At 42.1% G+C, this 22,262-nt stretch overlaps 4 protein-coding genes across 4 annotated transcripts; all 4 read left to right on the top strand.

The window, feature by feature from the left end:
• Nucleotides 1-81: 81 nt before the first annotated feature.
• LOC143007834 (interleukin-17 receptor D) lies at nucleotides 82-7,359 on the top strand. The gene is made up of 12 exons (XM_076159312.1): nucleotides 82-353; nucleotides 2,015-2,099; nucleotides 2,755-2,913; nucleotides 3,070-3,188; nucleotides 3,874-3,997; nucleotides 4,407-4,445; nucleotides 4,551-4,696; nucleotides 4,901-4,975; nucleotides 5,085-5,151; nucleotides 5,344-5,490; nucleotides 5,614-5,786; nucleotides 6,387-7,359. Exons 1-12 carry the CDS (start codon nucleotides 231-233, stop codon nucleotides 6,909-6,911), a joined length of 1,782 nt encoding a protein of 593 aa, XP_076015427.1. The 5' UTR covers nucleotides 82-230; the 3' UTR covers nucleotides 6,912-7,359.
• Nucleotides 7,360-8,666: 1,307 nt separating this feature from the next.
• Nucleotides 8,667-13,956, top strand: sars1 (seryl-tRNA synthetase 1). Its single transcript, XM_076159261.1, has 11 exons — nucleotides 8,667-8,848; nucleotides 9,939-10,009; nucleotides 10,097-10,174; nucleotides 10,268-10,426; nucleotides 10,917-11,060; nucleotides 11,300-11,455; nucleotides 11,778-11,999; nucleotides 12,149-12,278; nucleotides 12,403-12,560; nucleotides 12,888-13,017; nucleotides 13,236-13,956. The coding sequence occupies exons 1-11, from the start codon at nucleotides 8,713-8,715 to the stop codon at nucleotides 13,373-13,375; spliced, it is 1,524 nt and encodes a 507-aa protein (XP_076015376.1). The 5' UTR covers nucleotides 8,667-8,712; the 3' UTR covers nucleotides 13,376-13,956.
• Nucleotides 13,957-14,091: 135 nt separating this feature from the next.
• LOC143007804 (PTB domain-containing engulfment adapter protein 1) lies at nucleotides 14,092-15,897 on the top strand. The gene is made up of 8 exons (XM_076159264.1): nucleotides 14,092-14,350; nucleotides 14,437-14,508; nucleotides 14,698-14,769; nucleotides 14,867-14,965; nucleotides 15,085-15,222; nucleotides 15,401-15,505; nucleotides 15,631-15,694; nucleotides 15,797-15,897. Exons 2-7 carry the CDS (start codon nucleotides 14,461-14,463, stop codon nucleotides 15,685-15,687), a joined length of 519 nt encoding a protein of 172 aa, XP_076015379.1. The 5' UTR covers nucleotides 14,092-14,350; nucleotides 14,437-14,460; the 3' UTR covers nucleotides 15,688-15,694; nucleotides 15,797-15,897.
• Nucleotides 15,898-16,362: 465 nt separating this feature from the next.
• On the top strand, nucleotides 16,363-21,937 carry tmem106c (transmembrane protein 106C). Its single transcript, XM_076159263.1, has 8 exons — nucleotides 16,363-16,484; nucleotides 16,726-16,947; nucleotides 17,520-17,583; nucleotides 18,362-18,521; nucleotides 18,619-18,759; nucleotides 19,412-19,461; nucleotides 19,589-19,642; nucleotides 19,782-21,937. Exons 2-8 carry the CDS (start codon nucleotides 16,731-16,733, stop codon nucleotides 19,894-19,896), a joined length of 801 nt encoding a protein of 266 aa, XP_076015378.1. The 5' UTR covers nucleotides 16,363-16,484; nucleotides 16,726-16,730; the 3' UTR covers nucleotides 19,897-21,937.
• The last annotated feature ends 325 nt before the right edge of the window (nucleotides 21,938-22,262 follow it).

The raw sequence follows: 22,262 nt of genomic DNA, 5'->3' as shown, positions 1-22,262 counted from the left end.
TGCCTGAAGACACCACTCCCCTATTCACTTTTCTCTCCTCCCACCTCTCGTGTTTTTTGTCAGGCTCACGCACCTCTTCAGGACAGCTGAACATCCAGATTTCCTCAGTGTCTCGCTGACAGGGGTTGCTACCTCTGCCTTTCCGTCTATGGTGTGTATGTGTGTGCATCTGTTTATGGGTTTGAGGTTTTACTCTCATAGGGGACCAGTGCCATGTTGGCTGTAGCACCATGTGGAGGGAAGCGCTTGTTCTGTTCCAACTCTTGACCTTCGCTCAGCCGCTCAGCGCTCAAGAGGATCTCAGCTCTGCTCCCATCACTCCTCAGAAATGCAGCCTGCAATGTGTCCGACAGGTAAGAGCCTTTCCCTACGTCAAGCTACTGAACATTAAGAGATTAAAATTAAAAGATTCCCCAAGACAGGAGATTTGTGATTTATCGGAACTGCAATCTCATAGCTTCAGGCATCCCTCTCACTGTTGCTTCGGCAACAGTGAAGTTGGTAAGTTGTACTACTTGGGCAACCCAAAGATCGTCCAGTAGCACATAAGTTCTTATTAATACCACTTACAAATAAAGATAGGTTTGTCTTGGTTTAGTTTGTACTGCTTTGGTATGTCGTACACTATACAAGAGGTTTGGCGAGATTCTTATTTCCTTCAACACAAGTCTCAGCAGGTTATTAAGTCTGCTCTCCGGGGTCGGGGTGCATCTTTCAGACACGTTTATAGTGATACTGCTCTCACAGGTTGGAGCCGTCCTGCTCAGTTTTCACCCTCTGGCAGTGATCGGTGAGCTTTCAAAAATAGTAACTGGCCTGAGTAAGAATGCATGGTTGACAGCCTGACATATATGGATAGTGTGTGGTTGTTGTCGTCGTATGTTATGACCTACTGTATGTTATGAACTATTGGTTCAAATATTTAGTAAATATATTCAACTCTTTTAAAGATGATTTTTTCAACATTCTGAGTATTAATCAATCAGGTTTAAATGGGGGGTTTACAGAGTAAATGTATTGGGAATACATTGAATTGGGAACACGTTGAATGTTGTGTGATTTGGAAAGTCGTACACTCACTCGGAAAGTGTGTGTGTGAAGTATATGAAGTTGATGTCCTCTTTCTGTTCTGCTTCCATGCAGGTAAGCATTTCGGCTACACACACTGTGTGGTTATTAGCTTACCTGGTAGTTTGACAGGCATTAAACAATAAATTCTTACGCACACACCCCACATACACGCAGACACACACTCGTATTCTATTTGTCTTATGAGCCTGAGGCAGCTGCATTTCTTCTATTTTCTCCAGCTGTTTGACAGGTTATGGCCTCTGAACATGTAGGGCAGGTTAGTAATGCACGTAAGAGTTCCTCCTCACTGCGTCATGATGTCTTGTTTCAGTCCAAAGTATTTTCATTTCCATGATGCATCTCATCACATGTGATGTCCTTGGAACAGTAACTCTGAAGTTGATTGATTAATACCCTTCATGTCAGGCTTTGATTGTAATTGTGCATTCACTGTGAGTAGTGAAGCAGTGTGTGAGCAGTAACAGATGATGCTTTGGAGGACTTAAAATGATGTTTGTATGTCAACATGACTTGAGAAGGATCTAAAGCAGCCTATTTTGATTTCTTTGTTGCTGTGTTCCTAAAAAACAATTTCACTAGAACTGTCAGGACTGATAAAATGTTTGAACTAAGGATCTAAAGATATCAGCACAACCAACATCCTGTTATGGTTTATGTTTCACTCATTTAAATATTTCTCACACTGCTGTCTTAGGTCATTGTTTTCTATTTGGACAAACATTGTCCATTGTATTACATATTTGTTTTTGACCCAAATTGTGGTTACTCTGAGCATCTGGGTTTGTTTGGGTCTTGTTCGGACCATCAGGCAACAAATGTGATGTGAAATATGGAGTTATTTGTCATGCACTCCCCTGTGTATTCGCACATAGTCTCTGTTTGGGTTTGTTATTCACTCTTTGATTATTGTTGTCGCCCGCAGGGAGGAGCTGGATGTGAATACTGCAGAATAACCAGAGATGATGTGGAGAGGACTTTAGGCTTTCACTCCATTGAAGCATTTGGAAGTAAGTGGGACATACAACTTGGCAGCTACATACATCTGGTTTAATGCCTGGAATTCACAATTGTATCCTCGGTTTAACTTATTACAGAGACATTGTGGGTCACATCCCACCTCTGTAATAATGCCAGTCTGTTAGCACTTTGTACAAGGCATTAACAGAGTGTACTATCAGAGCAAACACTTTGAAAACAAGCCAAAACGTGACAGGGTGCAAGCCAACTCAAGGTTGCAGAAATGAAATGACAAAGGACTGTGTGTGTGTAATTATGTAATTATGAGAGAATGTGCCATAGATAGACATGCAGGGTGTTGTTAAGAAACCACCCTGCATTATCATCATTAAAGCATTAACTTTTATTGTTAAGTGCATAACTTCTTGTGACAGGATGATTCTATGTAACTGAGTGAGCTGCAGACAGCTACTTCAGACGTTATAGTCCCTGAATATCAAGTACAAACAAACAACTCAAATAACAGTGGGAATAGTGACGCACACTAGCATTTGGCCTCATTTATAGCTTGCATAAAAGTACATAACCGGATTTTATTAATAGTAATAAAAAAAAAAGCCCCTAGAGCATTTGCTGGCCTGCTGAGATCAGAGCACTGCTACAAACATATTTCAGTTTTATGGATCTGCTCCACTTTCTCTGCAGGTTGTATCCCTTGGCCATGTTTTGAGCTGCTCGGGGAAGAAGAGCCAGAACTGTGTAAACATTACGTTCAAGCACCAGATGATGTGAGGGTTGAATTTGTAGATGATCAGAACCCCACATCCGACACCATTGTTGTCTCATGGAGACCAAGTTATTATGGTATGTGGATAATAAATGAATAGGAAGAGAAGACACACATCTCTCTTCTTAGTGAACTGTGGTAGATACTGTACATACTGGAGATGTAGGTGTATGACAAAGATAAAAGGCTATGTGTTCTTGACAGTGGCTGTTTCGTCTTTATGTTTGCTGTAGGGATTGCCTTCCTGCGAGGCTTTCAGGTGTCCCTTCAGGCCTTGGGAGGGGCGAGTGTCGGTTGTCAACTTTTTCTCTTCCATCGTAATGTTTCCTTGCCTGCCTCACATGCTCAAAGGGTAAGAGGGATTTGTTTCTTTGTTTCTGGGTCAGTTTGTCATGCCCCTTCTTGACATGATGGTGATATGCACACTACTATTTAACTACAGATGGAAAGCCACTGGATAACTTCCTGTGTGCAGCATAATATCTGGTCATCCGTGCTCACAAGAAACTTGGAAAGATGTAATTTTTGCTCTGTAAATATCAATCTGTGATCAAATTAAATCAAACCTAAACAGTAGTGACAAATATGAACATCTGGAGGGTCAGAGTAGCTTCTGATGTGTCATTTGAAATGAGTCAGCAGAGGTTGTTTAGGCCTCTGATGCCTCCTGGATGCCTCCATTTGAAAGTATTCTAGACACGTCCAATTAGGGATTATACATTCTACTGAGACTGTAATGCCTTGGGATCCCCCAACAAGACTTGTAGGATGTGGCTAGGGAAAGGCAGCTCTATTGTGCTAAACCTGCTGCCTCCATGACCTGGATTACAATGCATGCAAGACACAGACAAGTGATTTCAGAGAAATGCACTTTGCACCTTGTAGCTGGCAAAAAGTGTTGCTTAGTGTCCTTGAATGAAAAATCGAATCTAATTCTTGCATAGACGGTCTGTTTCATGGTATCACATAAGCACATGTGCAGTATGAGAAAGCATGGTTCGCTTTTTTCAAATATTAATTCCTGTTCTGTTCTGCAGGTGTACAAGTCAGACCCTTTCCCTGGCCTCTCCCTCGGGTCCCAGTATGCTATTACTGTCATGGCTCTGCCTGTGCCTGAAAAATGGGACCGGTTTTCCCACAGCAAAATCTTCTCCACACGCCGTAAGTTATTCTATTTAAATACATATAGTTATATTGTAAAAACTCTACTCGCTGTATATACATTAATCTGTATAATAATAATAATGTACTAATAAATTAATAGGCTCTTTATTTTTATTCTATATAGTATTGTTTAATACCTATGATTTATTTAATCTTAATATTTGGTGTCTTAATATTTTTATTGCGCCGAACACCAAAGCAAATTCGAAGGCAAAGTGAAAACCTACTTGGCAATAAAAAACAATTCTGATTCTGATTCTGAATACTACATATATGATACTACATATATATACATATACCACAATATATGATACTACATATCATAACATCTATCCAGCTTCATCATTTGGGCAATTTCAGGATTGTTCATGTGTTCTCCATTCTAATATGCATTATGGTTTTGCAGCTTGTGCAGAGAAGAACGGTCTTGAACAGTGCAAGAACGGTGAGAGAAGAATCTGTGATACACACTGAAATGCCAGTACCACAATGTAGATGTGTAATTAAATATGTATGTCTGTGTAAAACTGATGAACATGATTGGTTGTAGACTGGTACCCAAAACACATTGAAGTCCAGCAGAGAGGGGCCGCCATCACTGTGACCTTTAACCTGGCTCCTCCGAACCTTGGCATCAGCAGCTACTTCTCACTGTGCTACGCAAACGGAAAAAAGAAATACACCAAAATCACACCCGTGAGTTTTATCATGCTTAACTATTTTCAATTTTACTGTTTCTTTCATAGCACTCATACACAAACCTGTTGTAACAATGCCATTTCCTCCTTATCCTTATCCTTATGACTATACTTACAGTTCAGCCTTGCTTATGTATATAATAATATAAAATGATTTATAATAATAACAACGATAATACTGACATTATAACGTCTTCCTTAGAATCCTACCCAAAACAAAACCCACCACAGCTTTCAGCTCAAAGAACTCCAAGAAGGAATCAATTACACTTGTGAGGTAAAAGTGGTCATGTTTTAAAATGCTAATCGTTATGATACTTAAATGTCACGCCTGTTAGGTATGAATAACCATGACTCTGACTATAATTATATGTTAAAACACCCAGATTGCAGCTAATGAAGTGGATGCAGTGAGGAAAACATTCAGTGTTCATGTCCTGCACATTAACCAAGGTATGCTAATAACTAATTTGTTCTTTTGCACCAACCAACAGAACAGTTTTGCACAACTTTGACGTTTAGTCTGGTTCAATGTGATTACGTCATGCTCAAAATAAACAATGTATCATCTCAATCAGACTAGAAGCTGAGTTTCAATGATTGCATTGTCATCATAACTACATTTCCTAACTCCCCTCACCTCAGAAGCACACTTGCCTCTCACTACCGCTCCCTCCTTGGCCCTGTTGCTCCCCCTTTGCCTGGTTGGAGCAGCCATATTCATAGTCCTACTTGCTGTTCTTACCTGGAGGAGGCCCAAACTGTGGATGAAGACACTGGACATTGGACCAGGTGCAAATACAAACTGTATTTCAGACAGATTTGGTAAATAATGCTCATTGTTCACTTGTTTTCTTGTACCATTACTAACAGTGTGTGAAGTGCAACAAGATTTGTTTTGTCATTCATTTTTAGATTTCATGAAGCAACATCAGGAGAGTGGGAGCCCAGAGGAAGTGATGCCATTGCCCAGAAGCCGGTCCACTCCCCCCCGCCTCCTGATTTGCTACAGCAGCTATGATGGCCCCGCCCATGTGAAAGCAGTGGTACAGCTAGGAGCCTTTATACAAAAGCACATGGCCACGCAGGTAAGGAGGACATGAAATCAAATGGTTCTGATCTAAGGGAGGACATTTTGAGAACATTTGTCATGTCTTGGATGAATTTAACAATTTTCAGATTATTTTCAGATGGATTAATGTGGGCTGACACAAGCACATACACAGACATACACACACAGAGAACTGAAGGTCACTAAATCCACAGTAAAGTTTTTCAGCTTTCCCAAATGGGTCCTTAATGATGAGGCATAGCACATGCATCGGTGGTGGTCAGCAATTGGTGGCATGTTTACCATCAATGGTAAACTCAGCTGTTAGTGTCTCAGACTTATGTGAGCAGAGAGTAAACTTTATCATAAACTGAAAACACATTGCCAACAGTAATCCAATGTATAATCAGAGAAAACTGTAGAATAAATAATAATAAGAAAATAAAAAACAATCCCAAAAAGGTTGCCAGTGTGTATAATGCTAATAAATACAGAAAGCTGTTTAAAATAAACACTCGTACTAAATTTGATACCTACAACACATTCAAAATATATTGGGCATGTTTACCACTGTGTTACATCATATGATAGCATTATAGCGGGTTTCTTTAAATCTGTTCTGGCTTCTTCCACTCAGGTGAGCTTGGACCTGTGGGACTCTCTGAGCATGGCTGAGGAGGGCAATATGGCCTGGTACTGTCGGCAGATTCGGGAGAGCAACTTTGTTTTGGTGATCTGTTCCCAGGGCCTCAGCCACAGATCTCAGCCATTACCTCCAGAGGTAGAAGACGAGGAGGTACAGCTCAGCTCTGCAGCAGCCATCCACTTAATCGGAGAGGAAGTGGGCCGAGCCAAAGCCTTGAACCGAGACTTGTCCAAATACATGGCTGCCATTTTTGAGTACTCAAAGGAGACGGACATCCCCACCGAGCTCAGACTGGTATCTCACTACACCTTAACCAGAGACTTGCCTCTACTCTTCTCCCATCTCCACGAGGTGTCACTGCACAGACCTGGAGGGTACCTCAAAATAAGCCACATCACAGAGGAGGGCTTTAAACAGTTACCGGCCGGGATGGCTCTGCAGTCGGCTCTGCATGAGGCAGGGGTCGCACAGAGGGAGAGAGGACATTGCTCTGTGGAGGAGGAGGAGAAGGACTAAGCTCTTACAAAATTAATCTACGCATCATCGCTAAATGCAGTATTAAGAGAAATGACAGCAAGTTGGCCTGAAGGTACATGTGCAGTAATGGCCCCACAGCTGCTGGTTTGATTCTCTGCACAGACTTACAGTCCATATTATCCCTGCTGTTGTGCCTTTGAGCAGCCCTCTTTGAGCCAGGTGTACTACAGTGGAAACAGCCCTCTGAAATTAGTTGAAGATGTTCTAGCTGAAGTGCACTGATCCACAAATAAAGCTGCAGTATCATAATAATGTATTTGTATTTCCTCTCATTAAAATTTTGCCTAAATGTCTACAATGTTTCATCCGTCTATGTAAATGTTACCTAAGTATTGTTAGGATATACAGTATATGAAGCAATAATGGCTCATCAATTATGATGGATTAACCTTCTCATCATTCTATATTTTTGTTAAATATGATTTTGTGTATGCAATTATCAAATAAATAAAGGAAACTTTGTGTAATTTTGAACATTTATGGGTTTCTGCTGATATATATGTTGTCAATTACATTTGTCACGATTTAAAAGAACTTTATAGAACAGATAACATTAGTATATATACGTACGTAGTAAAGTGTGAGCGCTCTTTCCTCTCTTGTAGTTTTAGCCATAGCTTGCTCAATACAAGCACTACACAGGATGTTTACATGCCGGTTGACTCATTTGAAATTAGACAGTTACACTTTCATTTTCACCTACATTTTACTAAATATTTCACTTCATATAGAACACGAAGACATTTGTCTAAACTTTATTTTATTTTATTTTATACCTTCTATTCGGCATCTTCAAAGTAGGTCTCAACTTATAAAGGGATTTTATACTTATTTTTTGTACGTCATTCTGCCTGATAAACACTTCATCTCTAAATTAGCAGTTGAAGGTTTGTGGGATCATTTACTGCGTTAGTCAGGATTTAATAACAAACAAGGCAAATAACATGAAAGAGATAAACAAAATAAATGCCGAAGTTATTAGTTAATACCAGTGTAACTTGGCAGGTTTCACTTTTACTTACAATTTAAAAAATGTTACGGTATATAAAACACAAAGACATTTTTTTAACTTTTATTATCCAGTCTTGTCCTTGTCGGCACCCACAACGTAGATATCAACGTGTGAACGTTTAATCTTATTTTGTTTGTACGTCTTTCATCTATGATGTAATCTTGCAGCAGCTTGGGATCATTTATTTACTGCGTAGTTGAACATTTTGAGCAAATAACATACCAGTGATGAACAATATACATGCCGAATTGATAATTTAACATCAATGTAACAGTTTGTATAAAGTACCGCATATGTTTGCTGATAACGTACGCAGCATATGACTTTTAATGGCGTTTGGTGTTGTGATTAATAGATAATAAATAAACATATGTTTTCTCTACAAACACACTAATATTGCTTGACACTGTCACTTTGCACATTCTATTTGTGTATCTTGATAATGTTGTATTAGAAACACACGTGTTTGTCTTGATGTGACTTGCTGCATTAAAAAAATAATTGATTTCCCTCTAGAATGAATTGATTTCTCTAACTGTCTGTCTATGGCTTGATGCTGATGGGTAGGTTGGAAGAAAACAAATGACATATATGCAAAAATACAGTTTGAGAGAATGTTTACTTCACCATATACGGACAAAATTGGCAAACAATTAGTCCGGAATCACTTTTTAATTTCGGTTTCGCGTTGACTGCACAAACCCCCTCCATAAATTGAAGCAGCCCTTATTGTTCCCCCACTCCTCCTCTGACAGTCAGCGTGGAATCATGGTGCTCGACTTGGACCTGTTTCGAACCGACAAAGGCGGCGATCCTGAACTCGTCCGTGAGACGCAGCGGAAACGCTTTAAAGATGTGACCCTCGTCGATAAACTGATCGCTGCAGACACCGAGTGGAGAAAATGTGAGCATTATTTCATCTCTTGTAGTTTTAGCCATAGCTTGCTATTGTTAGCCGGACACAGGGTGTTAACGTGACGACTCATTCTGAAACTTGACGGTTTCACTTTCACTAAGCAAATTTAACTAAATGTTAAACATCAAATGAAACATAATGGCATTTTTCTAACTTTTTACTATCCAGTATTCAATTCGGCATCTACAAGATAGGTCTAAATTTAATTATGAACGTTTGTACTTCTTTTTTGCACGTCATTCTGCCGGCTTAATCTATGGAAGCTGGCAGTTTAAACATCCATAGTTAACGGTGTGTTAGTTAACATTTAAGGCAAATAGCATGATAATTATAAACAATATAAATGCCGAATTTACAAGTTAACTCCAATGTAACAGTTTGTATAAAACGTTTATCAAACAACCGCACAGGTTTACTGAAAACGTATGCAACGTATTTGACTTCTGGATCATAATGGAGTTCGGTGTGAAGTACGTTTGACACACGGAATGGGGCTAAAGCTAACCTCTGCTAACGAGCCATGTGGTTATCTTCTAGGGAGTTAATCGTGGTTATTGAGATTTCAAATAGAAGCTGCGGTTCCCTAATTAGTGAAATATTTGTTGTCGTGACTTTTATCAAGTGTAATGTTTAAATTGGCTCATTTTAGCCAGGTTGTCGTAGCGTCGGTGGGTTTGTAACTCTCTGTGAGGTTGCATCAGATCAGCTTGTCACTGACTGCTGCAGTGTGGACGGAAGACTCACAGTGGCTTCTTCCTGTCCCTGCGTGTGGTTCAATCTAGCGGATGTTAGCAAATCGCTCTCAAATATGCAAAATCTGATGCAATCGCAGAGCAACCGGCATCCTGTGATGCTGACCTCGCCCTGCCCCACCTTGTACACTCACAATTGCACCCTGACCCTGTGTGTGTGATATTAATCTGGCCCCTTTATTGATGTTACTTTTGATGTGGCAACCATATTTTTTATTTCATTTACAAATTAGACTTTGCTTTTAGGGTGAGCTACATGTGTAAATAATGACAATAAAAGCCCATCAGCCCTCTAACAGATTGGATTGTTGTATACCTCCCAATAGGCCGCTTCACTGCAGACAACCTGAACAAGGCAAAAAACCTCTGCAGCAAGAGTGTTGGGGAGAAGATGAAGGTACGGCTGCACAAGGACTCTCAGATGTGTGTACTTTGGCAGTCTGCTTCCTGCTCTTGTTAACTTTGTCTTATATCCTGAGTGCAGAAGAAGGAGCCAGTTGGCGACGACGAGTCTCTACCTAAAGACTTGAACGTGGAGTCCCTTACAGCTGAGCTACTTTCGGTATGTGTGTGTGCGTGGGGTGGGGGAGATTAGATCGCCGATCTGCCGCCAACCGTGTTTGATTTGTTTTTGTGCTTCTCTTCTTTTGTTCAGGCCCTGACAGTCACCCAGATCAAGAAGGTGCGCATGCTGGTGGATGAGGCAGTGGAAAAAACCGACAACGACAGGTTGACGTTGGAAGCGGAGCGTTTTGAACAGCTCAGGGAGATCGGCAACCTTCTGCACCCATCTGTGCCCATCAGCAACGATGAGGTGGGTGGTTTATATACGGCTTAGGTATATAGCCAGATCTGGTTAATGTGGGGATTGGACACATTTTACAGTACAGTAAGTACACAGTGCCTAATGCTTAGTTGGGTGACACTGATGTATTGACTGGCAGTTCTTCCCTCCTATGCAGCTATGGGTTGCATTGCAATGAAGTGTGCCACCATGGCATGTAAATTGCTGATCTTGACTTGTACACAGATCTGGCCTCACAGAACAATAGTTATTGTGCAGTTACTGTGTGTTTCCCTGTCTGATTAGTCTCAATATGCAGCCATTGTATAAAAAGTGCCGTTAAAAATAGTCTTGTCATGCATCATAACATGCACTGGCTGTGGCATTGATTGATATCAGTGGTAGTTAATGGTTGTAAACAGGAGAACTTGTGTAGCCGGTTTAAGGCTATGGTATGAATGCGATTTGTTTTATTCTTAACATTCTCTCTAATTATCTCCTGGTTCTTGTCTCGTGGCAGGATGCAGACAACAAAGTGGAGCGTACCTGGGGGGACTGCACCGTCCGGAAGACGTACTCCCATGTTGACCTGGTGGTCATGGTCGATGGGTTTGAGGGAGAACGGGGAGCAGTGGTGGCTGGGAGCAGAGGCTACTTTTTGAAGGTAAAGAAAAGCACAAACACACAAAGTCTTACTGTGCAGTAAGGGCTGTCCAGGATGCAGACAAAGTATTTTTGCTGCCATTCTCACTAATAGACCCAAACAACACATTTAATTTACGTCATTTTGGTCACGCAGAGACCCAACAAAGTAGGTCCATGACCATGATGTGCTTTAGGTCTGCTATCTGCAATCAAAGAAACCAGCTACTCATTAAGTTCCATGGCCTCTCCGCTCTACAGGGTCCTCTGGTGTTCCTGGAGCAGGCCCTGATCAACTATGCCATGAGGATGCTCTACAGCAAGAAGTATACAATGCTGTACACACCATTCTTCATGAGGAAAGAGGTCATGCAGGAAGTCGCCCAGCTCAGCCAGTTTGATGAAGAGCTTTACAAGGTAAACCTTCCTATTCTTATGCTTTATTCTCAAAGCATCACAGTGCCACCTGGAGGCCCTAACAAAGAACTACGGTTCAGCTCTAAAACACAGCAGTGATATTGCCCCTATGTTCTCATTCGTCATGGTGAACAATGGTTTACAGCTTTGGAACAATACCACTGCTGTCAGTGACGTGTACCTCTATTCAGATAATCCTTGAAAGAATCAAATTCAAAAATGGGAACATTTGATCTGTATCTTTTATTGTTCAAAGAAAAATACTCGAAGGATCCTCCTTTACCTGCCATCGTCCCACAACTCCACTATGTGTTCATCTCAGGTGATCAGTAAGAGCAGCGAGAAGTCGGAGGACGGCACCATAGATGAGAAGTACCTCATCGCCACCTCCGAGCAGCCGATTGCGGCCTTCCTGAGGGACGAGTGGCTCAAGCCCGAGGAGCTGCCGATCCGCTACGCCGGCTTCTCCACCTGCTTTAGGCAGGAAGTGGGCTCCCATGGCCGAGACACCCGCGGGATCTTCAGGGTGCACCAGTTTGAGAAGGTAGTGTCTTCGCTGTGATTTCCACTGAAGAGGTTTTCTTTCTGATTGCTCAAGCTTTGATGGTGGCTTGATGAAGAACCATGTGCGCCTGAGCCATAAAACCATACTTCTCTTCCTCTCCCTCCTCGTCCTTGTCTCCTCTCACACAGATTGAGCAGTTTGTTTACTCCTCTCCGCATGACAACAAATCATGGGAGATGATGGACGAGATGATTGGTACTGCAGAGGAGTTCTACCAGTCGCTGGGAATTCCTTATCGCATTGTCAACATCGTCTCAGGTAGCCCCCCCACCCACACACACTGACACACACCCACACACACGCTTTAATTTAACCATTAAATGAATGTAGAGATGGGACTTAACTTTGTTCTCCAACTACTTCCACCTGGTTGCCCTCATAGGCTCCCTCAACCATGCAGCCAGTAAGAAGCTGGACCTGGAGGCCTGGTTCCCTTCCTCTGCAACTTTCAGAGAGCTCGTCTCCTGCTCAAACTGCACAGACTACCAGGCCAGACGCCTCCGCATCCGCTACGGACAGACCAAAAAGATGATGGACAAGGTGAGCGTTCTGTCCCACCACAAAGCAAACGATGTCTGGCACGACAACATTTAAGAAGCTCTTGCGGGCACAGAATGCATTTCTAACAAGTGAACAGAAATCTGCAGATTATTTTTCCAGGAATCCAAAAAGTACACCAGCAAAGTCTTTAATTGTTCAACCAATGGTCCAGAGTTATTGTTTAATTACAATACAATGATCCTCCATCCTTTAAAACTCTTAATTGTATCAGGTTTCAGCAGGTTCATACCACTGTTTCAGCAGTTCAAGTTCAAACGCATGTTGCATTTTCATAAATCAGTTCTGGTCACTCTGTGTGTTATACAGGCAGAGTATGTACACATGTTGAACGCAACCATGTGCGCTACCACCCGTGTGATCTGCGCCATCCTGGAGAATTACCAAACCGAAGAAGGCATCATCATTCCAGAGAAGCTCAGGGATTTCATGCCTCCTGGTAAGTGTGGAGAGTGTGTGTCCTTCTGTTTAGAGAGCTGGAGACTGATTATTTGTAAAAAGTTTTGTAATTCCATTATTAAGTTGTAGACATTCCAGTATAAGTGCACAGTTCTAATGCACAATGTGGATTAGAAATAACAATGTGACTGTCAGATTTAAGCCATTTGTTATGTAATTATTACAATTTTCAAATTTTCCCATTGTCAAATGTTTCAGGTTTGGACCAGATGATCAAATTTGTGAAGCCCGCCCCCATCGATCAGGAGACCACCAAGAAAGCCAAAAAACAAAACGGAGGGAAGAAGGGAGATGACAAAAACCTCCCCGACGCCATGGAGGACATGTCCGTCAACTAGATTCCAGTGCGCAGCAGCGTCACTTCACCAACCCTACAAATAGAAAATGATGGAATAGAGCCAGAAATCTGAAGGTGTTCCTCTTAAAGTGAAAGCTCTATTCCATCTATTTGTATCTTGTAGCTTTGTGTAATTCATCTCAGCTGTTTTATTTTTCTCCTCATTCATCTGAAGCACATTTTACTCTCAGCTTTGCTGCAACACATCACTCGTCTATGTGTTATCATTTTGTAGCAGGATTTGATTGTTGGCTAGTGGTTATTGCAAGGAAACCACTGTCTTTATAAACACACACATTTATTTCCAGCTTTGAGCTCTGTAATCATTCTAAAGAATAATGTTTGTTATTGCTTTCGATAAAGATTTAAGTCAAATCAGAAAATTCTGCTTTGGGCTTTGAATGATCGTCCAGTTGACCACCAGCACCATGTTTGAGATCATTGTAGACCATAATGCTGTTCACCGGCTTATGATGGAAACATTGGCACTGTATGTATGTAACTGCTGATATATATATGGAATTGAGCATTAATGAAATCATAATGGCTGTGGAATGATAATTAAAAAGAATTGCTATTGCAGTGAGTGAGTGAGTGGTTTTATAATGTCATGACCTGTGTGTGAATTTCAAACATAAAATACTAGTAAATGCAGCTTTAACATACAGAGAAGCATGACAGATTTTGAAAATACTCTTAACCTTTTAATGAATGTGAATCGCAAGTGGTTATGAAACATTATGGAGGTTGTTTTATTAAATACACAGAGGGGAAGTAAAAAGAAACCGGATATGTTTATTATATTTTACTGCCTTTTTAATATAGGTATCATCGAAACTTGTGGCTGGCTAGATGTCTGATAAAGAGCAATAAGGAAGACATGGCAGTTACTTATTAACTCTTATAGACTTTACACTCGCCATTATAATGTGAAAAGGAGTCGGGCTCAGTTTGGTGACAGTACATTTGAGAAAAGGTAAGCAATCATTTTGGTTGATCAAGTTAAATTATTTCTACATGTTTAACTTCCATGAGTGTCTTGACGTCACTTTTCTGTGACAGCTTGCAGAGTTTAAATACAGGAAGATGAGCGACACTTCAGAAGATGACAATGAGATCTCCTTTCCAGTTAAGGTGAAACTTGTAATACTTCAAAATTCTATTCTGTAGTAAGGGAGCTGAGTACAGGGTGTAGTTTGTGAATCTGAGTTATAAATTACGGCTCAGAATATGTTTCTTACGGGCTTGTGGTGGCTGTGGATGGAAAATGATCTTGTTTGAAGCATAATTTTCCATTTCGCCGTGGCTCTTTGGGGGTTGTAGTTTCTCGGGCGAGTGCAGGTGGTTCGCCATGATGGAATGCAGGTCCTGGAGGAGTCATTTCAGAGCCTGAAGGTTGGTTATTATCCACTTAACACTGTTTTTCCATATAAGCGTGACAAAGACGAGATGAGTTTGAAGTTGCATCTGCCTTTTTCCGTCTCTTTCCTAGTCACCTGACACAGACCTCCAAGAAAAAGCAGGGAAGAAGAGCAAAGTGTACATCTTCTTGTCCACGAGTGGGCTAGACATACTGGAAAACAAAACCAAGGTGTGTGTACTGGTTATTATACCAGTGTGTGTTTAGATTACAACACATATCCAAGTACTTGCTTTCCCCCGGCCTTAAATTTGTAATCCTCCTCTCATTGTCTTTCCTCTTGTCCTCAGTTTATGCTGTACTCCTGCCCTCTGTCCACTGTTTCTTTCTGTGCCGTGCTTCCATCTTCACCCAAAGTCTTTGGCTTTGTGGCCAAACACCCTGCGGCAGACATGCATCACTGCTATCTTTTCCAGAGCAAGACATTTGTGAGTACGACCAGCAAAATATTCACATGGCTTCATATCGTCCTGGGACTAAAAACCAAAACAAACTGAAAAGATGTTCTGTCGGCTAAACCTGGGAAAATAGAAAATAAACTTTATAATATATTAATATTTATAAACAATATTCAAGCTTCCTTGTGCTTCCCTAACCTCTCTCCAGTCTCATTTGCTGGTAGCAGCTGTTGGCGACGCCTTTCAGGCTTCACGAAAGGAGGAGAGCGTCAAAGGAGGACGAGACCTGGTGGTGGAAGCTCTCAGACATAAGGTCAGTAGATGTGTGCACCGAAATCAATTCAATTTGTTTTCCTTGTAGATTTTTTTGGTTGAATTAAAAGGGAAGAGATTGTGTGTCCTGTGATACATTATAAGCTGCTCTGTTCTCTTCTTTAGAATAAAATGTTGGAGAAAGAGAATGCTGAGCTGAAGAGAAGGCTGGCTGATACATAGAAACAGTGTATGTTGGTTTATATACACAGACAATACGAATGTTGAAAGGAAAGTAGACAATTTCAAGTCCATTTCTGTTGTTTTTCAACATAAAGATATTCTCCCTCAGGAACCAGCATGGTGAAAATTGGAGAAAAGAGCAAGCGTGAAAAGAAGATGACAATTTGTGTTTCTTACTATGGAATCAAACACATTTTAATAAACATTTAATAAATAGTGTGTATTGTTGTCTATCGCCCCTTGTCTTTATTAATGTTTAAACCAATGAGGCCTGTCATAGGCATCAACACCAGTAATTTACTTCCTTTGCTCACTACTAATTGACTTAAATTTAGTAAATAAACTTTATACTTGCTTTGTATTTCTCAGCAAATCACAAAATTAAACTAAATGCAACTTCGGTCATCTCTGTGCCGTGTAAAATCTGTTTTTAAAGTAGACTACACTTTACGTCCAGAAAAAGGACAAAATGTCGATGAAATGTGATCGACGGGCTATTTTCCCAATTGTTCTGCGTTTGTTGTCGAATGTAACCTAAAGGTATTGTGGAGTAAATTGGTGAGGTAAGTAAACATCTCATCGGGATCTCAAGAGTTAACATCCTGGCTAAATAAGCGAACTCAGCACTTTTGTCCGACCAACACACGGGGTCCATGAAGGCAACACAGCCGGACAGTGGGTCTTCGGCGTGCCAGCAGAGCGCGAGCGAGGCGGCCATTAGGCTAACAGCCGCTGCTACTTTGCACACAAATTATATATTATTTGTGATGACGAGTTAGGTTTGTTTAACGTCTTAGGTAAGAAAACTTTACCTCTAACATCTTATTCGTTTATAATGGAAACTGTTGCGGAGATATTTGAACTATCGGCGTATTTAGTTAAGTTAGAACTAGAGAGGTTTATGCGTTATATTGACAAGCAGCAGGGCACTATCACTGTATTTAGCTCGCGCGTGTCTGTCTCATTCAGCTACGAGCTCAACTTAACTGCCATCTTTCGTGTCATTGTTTGTGTGTTTGTGTGTGTTTTGGGATTCAGCCGTCATGGGAGCTCGGTTTTCTCGTAGCGGCAGCAGCCTGTCGCTCCTCCCGGGGAAGAATAGAGGTGCCGTGCGGCAGAGAGAGGACGGAGATTCGGATAACGATTCTCTGGATGGGCTCGGCAGGCGCGAGGACATCGCCCAGTTCCCGTATGTGGAGTTCACGGGCAGGGACAGTATCACCTGCCCGACCTGCCAGGGCACCGGCCGCATCCCCTCAGGTCAGTCCGCGACAGAGCTCAAACAACGACTCAATTCAGCCCTTTTTAATCATTGTTATTTTCATTATTGTGACTATAATGTGCCAATCCCCGTTAGAAATTAATATCTTGCTTATCAGCTTGCAAACTGTTACTGTTGTGTTGTTCTTTGTCATTTTAACAATTGGCGCAACGTTTTATTTTCTTATCCGTTCTTTATTTTCCTCAGCCTTTTTTAATCTAATGCATTATTTTTTAATATTATGTCATAATTCTGCAGTCCTTTCGTTTTATTAAAGGACTCAATTGATTCATTTTGATCCCACCCTGCTACTTTAATTGTAGCTGGTGTGTCCTGAGCAAACTATAATAAAAATTGAATCCGGGACATGAAATATGCAATAAGGAAATCATGTAAAATATACAGTTGGAGATGGGATGATGTCATGAACGATGGCACAGTTTTTAAGGGCATGAATGATTGACACACACAACTTTGAGAAGAAAATAGCTTTTCTATGGTACCAACAAGAACATTGTAAGTAGAAACACTGATGAGCTTATGTTGTTTGTTGTGCATCTTCTGTTTATAGAGCAAGTGAATGAACTGGTGGCACTGATCCCATACAGCGACCAAAGGCTGCAGCCCCAAAGAACGTAAGCAGAATTCCTTTATGTGTATCTTCATTCTTGTATTGTGTTTGACAGAAGTACAGGCATAGTTTTGGCTCCACTGCACATTTAAGTTAAGGCCATCAGATCCTGTATAACACCCTGCAATAAATAATTCCTCTGCAAACACAACCTTCAGTCTTTGTTGACACAGATTGTGTGGTTGCATACAACAATACACTGACGACAGGTAATCAATCAAGGTAACGACTTATTCCAGAAAGACCGATTTTATGGTTTACAACTTCCCATGCAGATCAATACGTCCATAACAGAAGACAAAGGGTTTACAGGACTTTAAGAAATCAGAGTGTGTGGTCTTGATTACACAGATGAGTGGAGGGGACATTTTGTCTCTCCAAGCATTTGTGTGACTGTGACATGGAGCAAATCCTGCATGTGATCGTATGCATGTGTACCCATCTTACACAAGAGGATTGAGCAACAAGCTACAAGTTTGACAGTGGCGGGGAATCCAAGCTTGTGACCGATCAGTGTGTACACAAATCCATGTAATGACAGATATACACGCACACACACACACAGTGATTAAGCTGACACAAAGCCAATACAGGTATTTCACATGCAAAGAGAAACTGATGTAATTGGCAGAAACCCGAGGCGTGTTGATCCATTTCTGCTGAAGGCAGATCAGTCGACCTGAAACAGTTTGATGTGCAGTCGTCATTCAACTCTAGCTTGTAGTTTGATTTCTATGATGCACGAGAAATGAAAGCGCAATCCTGCATCTGTGTTCCTGCAGGAAACTCTACGTGGTCCTGTCGGCCGTGCTGTGCCTGCTGGCTTCAGCACTCGTGGCCTTCTTCCTTTTCCCGCGCTCTGTGGTGGTGGCGGACGATGGGATACGCTCCGTGGTGGTGAGCTTTGACGAGTCCCTCATGAGGGTCCACTTGAACATGACGGTAAGACAGATCTTACACACACACACCCATTCACTTTAAAGGGACCTAATACCAACGCTGTGCGATATTTAAACGTAAATGTCTTGTTGTTCCTCAGAGTACGCTGAACATCAGCAACCCCAACTTCTTCCGGGTGCTGGTGCAGAGCGTGAACTGCCAGGTCCTTTACATGAAGACGGTGATCGGGACTCTGCAACTCAACAACGTCACCACCATCCAGCCCCTCAGCCAGCGGCAGGTACTTACCAGAGATCAATAGGGTCCATTTAAAAACTAACTTGTTTGTCTTGTCGGGTCAGAATTGTCCCGTTTGTCACCCTGCTGAAATTCCAGCAATGTGTCCAAGCGTGCAGTATATACCAGATCAATATAAACCAGTGAACAATCAATATCCTAAATGGCACCTAGTGGGACAAATGCTGTGTGTCTGATTTACAAAAGTTGAAAAATGTAAAGACTCCTCCTGATTCCTTGCATCTTTTTGTGAATATGGCTGAATGTAACATTTTTCAGTCGTCCTCCTGAGAAACCAAAGGAGCCAGCAGCAGGCTTGTGTGTGCGGGGCCGTGGCCTCTGTGTGGTAGAATGTTCCGGCTTATCAGCTGCTGCCTCTTTTGCACAACAACCGAATCAACCGCTTGTCAGTGTGAGATACTTTGGCAATCTGAATCTCTCCGAGTCCCAGCTGCTGTTCACTTCCGTAAGCCTTTGTGCCGCACGTTTGGAGTTACTGGGAGGTTTTACGCTGCCTAAATGAAGGGAATAGAGACATTGTCTACCTTGCTTCAGTGCTGATAGACTATCTGGCCTGAGCTTCTACCTCAGGTCCTCTCCTCCTCAGCTGTAGATAAAGCTGCAGGGCTGTTATGTAACCTGTCAATCTCTTGCAGGTCAACTACACTGTGAGCATGTCGATTGGAACCAGCGCACCATACGTCTAGTAAGTGTTCCATCGCTGTATGCCGGGTCGACTTGAACATGTTTATCTGCTTGATGATTTTCCTCCTTCTATCTAAAAGGCCTGTGATGTTGGATGATGTAATCCTTCTCCCCTTGTGTGTTCTCAGTGCCTTCTGCACCATGCCCACCATCAAGGTCCATAACATCGTGGTCTTCTTGCAGTAAGTGTCTCTTCTTCATTCCACTTCCATTCTCTTTTCTCCTGACTGTTTTCTTTATTATTTGCACCTCTCCTTCCCTGGACTTAAAAGTCTCGTTAGGCCACTTAAGTCAAACTTCCTCTCTCTCTCATGGTTTCAGGACCACGGTGAAAACCTCTTACATGGTGCGATTGTCCCAGAACAGCCTGGAGGCGTATCGCTACATCGACTGCGGCGCCAACACCACTAACCACCGGCCAGCCGATCGGCGCTGACCTGCCCCGCCCCGGAGAGAGAGAGAGAGAGAGAGAGAGATGGTAGATTCACTGTCCAGGATGGGAATTTCGCCTGCGCAGACAAGACGGCGACTCATCAAACACACTCCTTTTGTTCCTAGCTCAGGGCAAGAACAGCGCATCCACACTTAACTCAAGTGGCCTTATTTACCAGGAGACAGACGTGTAACACACCAGCGAGGCAGAAACGGTAACAGACACTTTTTCCTTAGAACCGTACGAATTGGCCTGGATCATCCAGGCCAGAGGCAGCAGGTGTGCAGGGGCGTCACCAAGTGAAAACATCACCGCCCCACCCTTTTACAAATCCATAAGAATCTTCATACTATCACCTCATTTTAAAAAATTGGCTATTTCTAACTCAGTGGACATACGGCAGCTATGTAACTCCTGTATTAAAATGAAGTTCTTCCGATTTCAAACGTAATGGTCAAAAGAATCAATAATCCGATCTCCTGTGAGAATGCGGCGGCGTGTTGAGTGAGTCACTGCTTACGAGCGATCAGGACAAATGGAGGGGAACGGCCCTTTCCTGTAAGGAGAATGGTTGGCATTCCCCGCGGATAAGGTCGGGAGTGTCCACAGCGGCGTTTCTGCTCAGGCTTTAATTAGGACGGCACGGCTCCTTCTGCCGCTGTAGCGTCGGGACTGAATTCTCTGGCGAAGCTTGAATAACTGAGCGGTTTGCACTTTAGCAGCGTGTGGACCGAAGCTACTGACATTTTTAAAAAGGGGAAGCTCTCGCTTGCTCTTTCTATTTTGGTGTTTACTGCGAGCAGCAGAGGGTTAGCGTGTGTTTGCACCTTTAATTGTTGTTGCCGTGTTATCTAACAATTTGGAATTCATGGATTTAACTTTTTTTTGTTTTTAACCAAAGAAAAAAAAAAAAAAAAGCTTCCTCGTGTTGTAGAATTTTTCTCAGCGTGTTCAGGCAAACCCACTTCAGGTTGAGGGTGCAGATCCCCCCCCCCGAGTGTATCAGTCAGTACATTCACATGCACAACACAGCATTTTGCTCTGCCTGTTAAAAGCATTTTCTTTTTAATAAACATGTAAACACCGTGATCGGATAGAAATCGTCCTAAAATGTATGTGTATGTTTTGATACTGCAAGTTTCTGACATTCTGCAATTGGGAATGAGTTCAGTGAAGCCTGCAAATGAGCCGACGGCTTTTGATTCTGGGAATTCTTTGTGTGTGTACGCGTAATCAAGCCAGGAGTCGTTCTGCAAACAACCAAATCTGATTGCCATCCGAGTATAGAGTCCATAAATGTACTGACAGAGGAAAAGCAATACTGCTCTCAGGTCTTTAAGGCTTTAAAGAAGCTGATCTGAGAGCTTTCAGGTGGATTCTAGCTCCCATGCTTGTCTGGATGTGACAGCAGTGGAGTCATCACTGAGCCGGTGGTGGGGAATCAGATGTGTTGTGTTGTTTTAGACATCCAAAACAATACTTTGTGTTATGAATAATGATGAGCAGTAATGTTTCATTACATTACATTACGATCATTTGGCAGACGCTTTTATCCAAAGCGACTTACATTACAGTTACCACCCTTCGCAGAGGGGGGAGCAATTGAGGGTTCGGTGCCTTGCCCAGGGGCACCTCGGCAGGGGCTCGAACCGGCAACCCTCCGGTTCCCAGGCAGAAGCTCTACCCACTGAGCTACTGCCCCCCCAGTTTCCCATAAGATAAAGCACAGCCAGTTTCCTAAACACAAGTCAGAGTTCAATTTCAACCTTTTATTTGTCTGTTCACTCTTAACGGGCCGGAACGCCTCCAATCAACCAAACAGGCAGCAGCAGTTGAACAATATCTCACAATAAGAACAATAGATGAAGAATGTGGCAGTCGGCTGATCGACACACCTCATCTTGTTGTTGAGCGACATTCCAGATGTGTCACACGAACCCGTTTAAACAGAACTGAACATGTTGCTGTGTGATTGAGTATATAATTGAGTTTTTTACCCAAAGCTAATCGACTCATTTGGTTTTTAACCCCTCAGTGTGTGGTTGGATGATTTTGAACAATAAAACCTCTGCATCTTTAAAGACGGTATTGGGGTAAAATGCAAGAGTGATCCAGATGTTTACCTCATGTCAACCACGACTGAATGCCAAGCTGAATGTGTGCAAGTGTGCAGTTAAGTCATTCTATTATGACTAATGAAATTATATTGTTACCTCCTTAAGGTTTTAGCTGACTCCCTAATGACTCATCAGATTCCAACTCCTTCTGCTTAAGTGAATTATTCCACAGCGTTGGAGTGCTGTTAGATGAAACTCAGTGTAGCTCAGAACCTGCAGATGATGTTTAGAGGCCTTCATGGATCCAGACCC

The sequence above is a fragment of the Genypterus blacodes genome, unplaced genomic scaffold (assembly GCF_046128005.1).
Source record: "Genypterus blacodes isolate CSIRO-AG114 ecotype Tasmania unplaced genomic scaffold, CSIRO-AGI_Gbla_v1 ptg000094l_1, whole genome shotgun sequence".
Taxonomy (NCBI): domain Eukaryota; kingdom Metazoa; phylum Chordata; class Actinopteri; order Ophidiiformes; family Ophidiidae; genus Genypterus; species Genypterus blacodes.
Note: the sequence above shows the minus strand (reverse complement) of the source record. Positions and strands in the feature narration are given on the sequence as shown.